This window comes from Triturus cristatus, chromosome 7 (assembly GCF_964204655.1).
Source record: "Triturus cristatus chromosome 7, aTriCri1.1, whole genome shotgun sequence".
Lineage (NCBI taxonomy): Eukaryota > Metazoa > Chordata > Amphibia > Caudata > Salamandridae > Triturus > Triturus cristatus.
Window position 1 is genome coordinate 932,958,383 of NC_140590.1, and position 7,847 is coordinate 932,966,229.

Here is a 7,847-nt window from a genome sequence, read left to right on the forward strand (position 1 = left end):
CATTGAAGTCAAGTCTAATCTCAAGGATCTGATATCAGCTGCCATGTCTAGTATAGTAGTGTGAAAAGTTGCGATCTTCATAGTCATAGAAGTAACTTTCCTAAGAATAGTGGCGAGTGTGTCTGTTTCTGAAGACTATGTACCACCATCAGCCATATTTCCCAAACCCATAGTGGCGTATGTTAATTTACGGAGAACGCTCTGGCCTAACATATAATTTAACTCCTTCAAAATGAGAAGAAATAAAAAGAGATATGGAGCCAACAAATGTTTACATCAGTCACTACAAATATGTTTGATTATCATATTGGGGGGTTATCTACAGTCCAGCCGCCATGAGCTGGCGGGGGTGGGGTGGTTTAGAAACCCAGACACTTAAGGATGTATTATTTTATTTAAGAACATGCATTTGGGGACAGTACGCCTCAGATCACACTTCACACCCCTTGAAATCAAACATTCTTTTTCACCCACCAGCGGGAAAGTTTGAAGGATTAGCCCTCTATATATCTTCAGAGGACAGAAAGCCTACTGGATGCCAGGTATATTGCAAAATTAGCATTTTCAAAGCCAATAGATCTCACCTATGTAAGAAATATTGGCTTTGAAGGAGTGGAATGTTATTGATTTGCATGGCACTGTGTTAAGTGGAGAGTGGAACTGCAACAACTACATTCCTGAAAGGGTGAGCCGCACAATGAAAAATATCATATCATGTGGTTGGAAAGAACTCCTGTACAGTATGAGCATTGATAAGTAGAGACAACAGCTCAGCTATTTGAGTTAAGATAGATGCAAGTGAAGCAACTCCCAGCCATACAGGTCTCAAACACCAACCTTGGAGCATGCATCAAGGAACGTAACCATGCATGGAAAGATGGATATGCTGGGATAGATAGATAAGTGAAAGGGTGAATGGATGGAGGAGTGAAAGGGTGGATAATGGATGAATGATGAATGTATGAGTGAAAGAATTGATGGGCAGATGGATGAGTGAACGGGTGGATGGATGAGTGATAGGATAGATGGATGAGAAAAATAGATGGATGAGTTCTCACCGCACACTTATCAAGAGACTGCACCAGATTGGGATAAAGGGAGACCAACTCAAATGTATTGCATCATTCCTCACGGGACAAACGCAGAGAATCCGCCTACCTCCCTTCACGTCAGAACCAACTAGCACCATCTGTGGCGTCCCTCAGGGTTCATCCCTCAGACCCACCCTCTTCAATACCTACATGACGCCTCTAGCCGACATCGCCAGAATCCACAACCTCAACATCATATCCTATGCTGACAATACCGAGCTCATCCTCTTGCTTTCAGCAGACCCCACCACCACTAAGACAGACTTCCACAACTGTATTAAGAATGTCCTAGACTGGATGAAGGACAACTGTCTGACGCTCAACACTGACAAGACCAAAGTGCTGATCTTTGGCAACCATGCCTCCCTCTGGAATGACACCTGGTGGCCTGTCTAACTCGTACCCACTCCCACACCAAAAGACTACACCCGTAACCTTAATATCATCCTGGACAGCAAACTCACCATGAAACGACAGATCATCACAGTCACTTCTGTCTGCTTCCACACTCTCCGCTGGCTTAGCAAAATCTTCTAATGGCTCCCTATCAGTACAAAAACAGTCACACAAGCCTTAATCACCAGCCGTGTAAACCAAGGTGAATGCACTACGCAGGAACCACCACTGAACTCATGAGACGGCTCCAGACAATACAGTACTCAATGGCAGACAGATCCTCAATCTGCTCAAAAGGCCCAACACCTGAGAAACCTCCACTGGCTCGCCATCCAGAAAAGATGCCAATTCAAGTTACTGACACACACCTAAAAAGCCTTTCAGGTCTAAGGATCACCATAAATGAACCACCGGCTGAACTTCCACCAACCTTCCAGAAACCTTTGTTCTTTCTCCCTCGCATAGACACCGGGCATCCGCCCTAGCCACAGTGGAGGTAGTTTCTTATTCCACCTCACCACCAAGTCCTGGAACGCCCTTCCCCTCCACCTCCGAACTTCGCCCTCGCTGACGGGCTTCAGGAAGAGACTCAAGACCTGGCTCTTCAACTAAGCCCAGCAACCTAGTGCATGGATACCCTCATGAGTGATAAGCCGTGCTCTTCAAACTCTGACTGATTGATTAACGAAACAATGGATGGCTAGGGTTGGAAATGGGTGGATAGGTTTGGACCTGGATTAATGGATGGGCGGTAGGATGGACAGACAGATGGTGAAAGTTTGATGGATCAATAATGGATAAAAGAATAGAAAGTTGAAATGGTGGATATAAGCCTGTGAATGGAAGGGTGAAAGAATAAATGGATAGATGCATGGATGGAAGAGACAAGGGAGCTCCACTGGGGAGAGTCGGGCTCACGTTCTTCACTTGCTTGGTGTCATCAGTGCTTTGGTTCAAAGTGGGGAATATTTACATTTTCTTACTACTCCCTTGCTCAGAGCAGAAACGGTACATCAGATGGCAGAAAGTGATTTTGTTTGGGTAAGAGAGCTGTCTCCTGCTACTTCCACATAGCTTGATTTGGGAAGCTAGGGTATGGGCTTATATTTGTGTGATTAGGCCTTGATCGACTAGAATAATAGTAAATCAGCAATTTAGCTTTTATTTGCACTGTCAAAAATGAAGAACAGATTTACTCTGAAACACTGCTGCCAAGTTGCCATATGCTTTGAGTGACTCCTGGTGCTTTAGCCAGCACCAATATACGTCATGGGATTTGGAGTTTCATTTGACTTTTCTGACAGTTTTATATGGCACAAACTGGACCCGAAGGTATTGGAACGCTTCACATGAGCACCTGTTAGATTACACAAGGTTCCATTAAATTTAAAGACACAGGGAGATTATGTAATTTTCCCAGAATCACAGGATGTGGAGCCGAGGCTCAAACCTGGTTCCTCAGTTCCACTGTCAGCAGCTCTGACCATAATGTCACATCCTCTGTCATCATTATGAGTATGAACTCTAAAATCTGCGCATGCTGTTGAGTAAAAAATGTGTGTTACTACCTGCCATCTTTACTGAGACAGTCTGGTCCCGTTTGTTTATAACAAGACCAGTGTACAAAAGTTTCGCTGAGCACATTTACAGTTTAGTCTTAAATTTCAAGCAAAGGTGATATCAACGTAAAAGAATAAATAATATTTTTTTTATTATAATACATTTTATTAGGATTTTTGTGGTACATTACGGCCGATTGCATAGAATCAAGTTGAAATATGTTACAGAATAGTACCAGTATATCAGAACATCAGCAAGAGCCTGTGGAATAAATAATACATTTTACTTGAAAAATTATGTTTCTCACCTCCCACTGACTGCTAGTTTGATTGTAAAATGCAGCAATAATAAGGGTTCAGTGTGCCCCAGAGGCTTTTGTGCTCCGGTTACGCTGCACCAATGGAAACTTGGCATATGGGGGGCATTTTGGAGGAGCCAGCAAACCCTTGCGGGATTCTTATCCCAGGGTGCACCACCAGCCTCTCGACACTCCCGCAGGGCAGCAACAAACCCTGGTGGGACTCCAAGTCCCAGGGTGCCCTGCAATGCCCACGCTGCTGCTACAGGTGCGGGGGATGTGCCAAACCGCACTCAAAAGCGCTGCCTCTCTTCCCACGGCATGGGACACGGGACGGCTCTATCTCTTCTTGTTGGGGGCATTTTGGAGGAGCCACCAAACCCTTGCGGGATTCTTATCCCAGGGTGCACCACCAGCCTCTCGACACTCCCGCAGGGCAGCAACAAACTCCAAGGTGCCCTGCAAGCCAACCTTGCTGCTACAGGTGCGGGGGAGGCGCCAAACCGCGCTCAAAAGAAATGCCAGTCTTCCCGCGGCGCAAAGCCCGGGCCAAGGGCGGGCTCGTCCTTGCCCGTCATTGCCAGGAAGAGGCAGGGCCGCCCCCCTTGATGTTGATCCTTCAGCACTGCTACACTGGTAAAACTTTTCTGGGCCATCAAATTGACTTTTTAACATCTAATATTTTCCAACTGTACTGAACAGTTGCCAATAATGTTCCCATACTTACCAGCAGGAGCTTGTGGTGGAACCAGGAAATTGTAATCCAGTGACCCATTTGAACTATTGTGTAAGCCACCTATGTATCGTATTAGCCAGGGTATCACCTGAGACTTTTTCACTGTGTCTACTGACTCCTTAACTCCTTTTTTGCTTTAACCATTCATTTGTGTCCTTTTCAACCAACCCACTTGATTGTATCCTGTCCCCCAGTTACAGTTAAAGTCTTGTGCCTAAGTCTATCTCGGCCCTACTTGACTTACACTAGGGGCAAGGCGGTATTTTAGCTTTCTTTGATCCGTATATGGGTAAGCGTGCTTGTGCAGCAAAACATCTCAAAGTGCCCATTCCTTCTCCCCTGCCCCCAACCTCAATTGACAGGATGCTCCAGAGGGCCAGAGGGGTGGTAACGACCGAAATAGAGTTGACTGAGAGGCACCTGTCTCTAACTCCAGATATTTTCTGCCAGGTGCCCGAGTCATCTACCTCCCAAGCCGTAACCCCTGGATCTGCATCTAGGCTAGTGGAGTCTACACCCGACCCAACAGAGTCCCGTCCACCTTCACTCCAAGAACTACCAGTGAAGCCAGCAACTCGTAAAGGTGGAGTCACCACCAGTTTACCTAAGAACGGGAAGCGCAAAAATGGAAATGGGGCAGGAGCTAAGACAAACAGTGAGTTAACACCTAGTGGAGATGAATTAGCTAGCACTGGGGGAGCGACCGAAAACTCCTCTAACCCTCGGACAGCTTCTATTTGTCCATCTTGGGTGAGGAACCTGATAGCGGATCTAGAGACCCAGCTGAGAACTGTTGTAAAGGAAGAGCTTGCTCATCTACTTAACCACATAGGCAGAGGACATTTAATGGGGCATAATAGGCATACCAAGACTTCCGATAGTATTATTCAAGACCCAGGGAAGAGCTAAGATTGTAGCTCCCAGACAGATAGTGTAGGCCTCACCTTCCCAGGCAAGCATGGTACCCCGAGGATGGTACTCCCCAATGTGCCAACAGGTGTCAGCAGGGCAGATGATTATAGCACAGAGACAGCTGAAACCACTCTGTCCCACTTAGAAAGGCTAGGCACCCAGCAGGCCTAAGACACGAGGACTGTAATTGGCCCAAGGAGCCTTATTAACACGTTACAACCTCGTTTCCTATAAGGAGGATTCAAACAAAAGTAGGTCTAACCGAATAGAGCGCAGGGTAGACAGGGTAGGGGTGGACCCTTTAGAGGTTGTTGAGCGAGGATATGGAGTAGTGACTTTCCCGACTATAAATCTACCCCCAGCCTCACTCCCTTATGTTATCATACTGACAGGAGTACCTGAGATTTGGGCTGGCTAGGCACAGGCAGTTCTCCTACGACAGGGCAGGAGAGATCGTAATAGTTCACAGAGTTGGCTGGGTGGGCATTAGACCAAAGTCAACGCAAGGGGACTGTATAGTTATTAATTTTAGTAATCCCCTGACTCTTCACACCCTAGCAGGCCAGATTTCCTGTCACTATTTACCATACACAGGGGTTAGGGTTCACACATTCTGGACTATTTTTACTCACATAGTCGCAGCCAACCTAGGACCCTTAACATCAGTGCCCCAGCTAAGTGGTCTACAGAACAACCAACGGTGGGCCCACCCCCAGACCTCTCTTATTTAGTATCCCAGTAGCCCCCTTATAAACGTGCTGCCTAACCCATAGTGCCAATATTGGCAATTCACCCCACCCACAAAAACAGCATGTGGAACGGAGGCGACCCCTACCCCGTTACAGCGGTGTCCGGCCGCGGGGATCCTGTCCCCCGCGCTAGGTCGATTAACGTCCCGGTCACCCAGGACGCCCTCTCTTTCTCGTCCCCTGCAGGTACCGGCCCCTGGACTTGGTGAACCGGAAACACTCGCCAACCATCCCGGAAGCAGAAACTGGGCGACCTCGATCGACCCGGAAGCACCCGGCCCTGACCCCGGAAGTGGGCGGTCCGACAGCAAGCAGGGAGCTAGAAAAGGACCCGAGGACGACGGAGAGACGTTCGGAGCAACCGACTCGTGGCAGGAGACAACGGAGAGCGACGAACCCCCGACCGAGAGCGGCGCAGCACGACTGGACCGAAGCAAGGAGGAGGACGAGGACGTCTGGACGGAGGACTGGTGGCATCCTCAGGAGGAGGCTGGAGAGCGGCCGCAACTCGGACGAGAGTTGCGGCGGGGCACGTGAGTACCCGTCACCTTTCTCCGTGCTCCCCTTGCACTTATACTTGTAAATATAGGAACTGTAAATAGCATAGGAGACACGCGCACTCAGACACTTATACTTATCCCCTTTCTCACGAGCACTGTATAAATCCCCAATCACTGCCCAGCACCTGGCACCTCCATTCCCCCCCCCCCCTTACTTGCCTCTTCTACCTCCCCGATCCTTCCCGCCCTCACATCAGTCTTTCGTAACCCCTCACTCTCCGGTGTCGGTGGAAGTACTGCGACGGTGTCGCTCAGACTAAAAGCCCTTACGCTTCTCTCCTTTTCTCAAGCCTCCGTGGAGCCCAGTACCCTACCGAGGGGACCGCCAGCTGAAGAGGGGAAGCAAGACTTGATCCCGACTCCACCACGCCGACCGGGGTCACCAGCCAAGTCTACCATCTCTTCCGGCATTGGGACTCTGTATCTCTGTTTATCTGTCGATTAAAAACTCAGACATTGCTCACTATATTAGGCCTCCCTGCCTGTTATTCCGGTCCGCCCTTCCCACACGTCCACACAGCAATACCATATTAAAGAACACAAGACACATTAGTTGTTGAAGAAAATATTGCTGCAGGTTTATTTTGCAGAAGAAATATGCCAGCATGGTGGGTCAACTTATGGGTGATCTAAGGGCAGGCAGCCCCTAAGCTGCTCTGCCCACCTGAAGAGCCAAACTGCACCGTGGCCTAACCAATCGGTGCTAACCATTTTGGGGGATTACCCCTTACATCCTGTGGACCACCAGTCCACCCATTTACTCACGCCCCTTGAGGGGGCACTGCGTATCCAGGCAACCCCCCGGATGCTCAGGTTTACAACCGCCCGAGAGACTAATGGGGCACCGTTGTTCCTCCAGGGTCCGGCCGTAAGGACTTCCTGGGGTTGTTTGCCATTTGCACCCTTCTTGTGCTCCTGACGAGGGTAGCCCTATGTACCATTTAGCTTCTGGATTGCCCAGTAACTCCGCCATAGGTCTGGGTGTGGCACCCGTCACACCCACCCCCCACCAAGGCAGGCATTCTTACTTACACCCTGCTAATTCTAGGGCATCACCCAGGTCCAACAGAAACAGGTCCCTGCCCACTCTAGACAAATGGACCCCATCCACACCGAAACATCCTGTGGTCTTGGCGTGCAAGAGTCCGTGTCTGATAAAGCCCAAACCACTCTGTTCCGTGAATTTGTGCATGGCGCTGTTTACCCCCTGCGAGAAATTTCAACGACTTCTCCTGACTCAGCCCCATACCAGACCATTTGTGGAGTGATCTTGGACCACCATAACTCACTTGGGCCCATCTGATTACTTATCACACTCATTATGGCTTTCATAGCCTGTAGTAGGGCCTTTCTACCCATGGCAGTCAGCTTATTGCCTCCCAGGTAGATGACTCCTGCTAGTCTGTGCTGCGGCTTCTCAGCAAGCTGTACCAAAGCATGCCTGGGAACCCCACCCTAGCGAGGTAATAGGCAAACAATTACTAAGCATAACTGAACATGCTGTGCTCTAAAACCACCCCGCAAACACATAGAACACCACTGACA

The 7,847-nt window shown here is 48.9% G+C and overlaps 1 protein-coding gene across 1 annotated transcript in view; it reads left to right on the forward strand.

The window, feature by feature from the left end:
- LOC146810862 (uncharacterized) overlaps positions 1–6,683 on the forward strand; it is a 300,207-nt gene extending 293,524 nt beyond the window's left edge. Inside the window, exon 5 of the mRNA XM_085615008.1 lies at positions 5,929–6,683. Within this exon, the coding sequence (XP_085471134.1) occupies positions 5,929–6,325 (397 nt within the window). The 3' untranslated portion in view covers positions 6,326–6,683. The remainder of the gene's footprint in view (positions 1–5,928) is intronic.
- Positions 6,684–7,847: the final 1,164 nt, after the last annotated feature.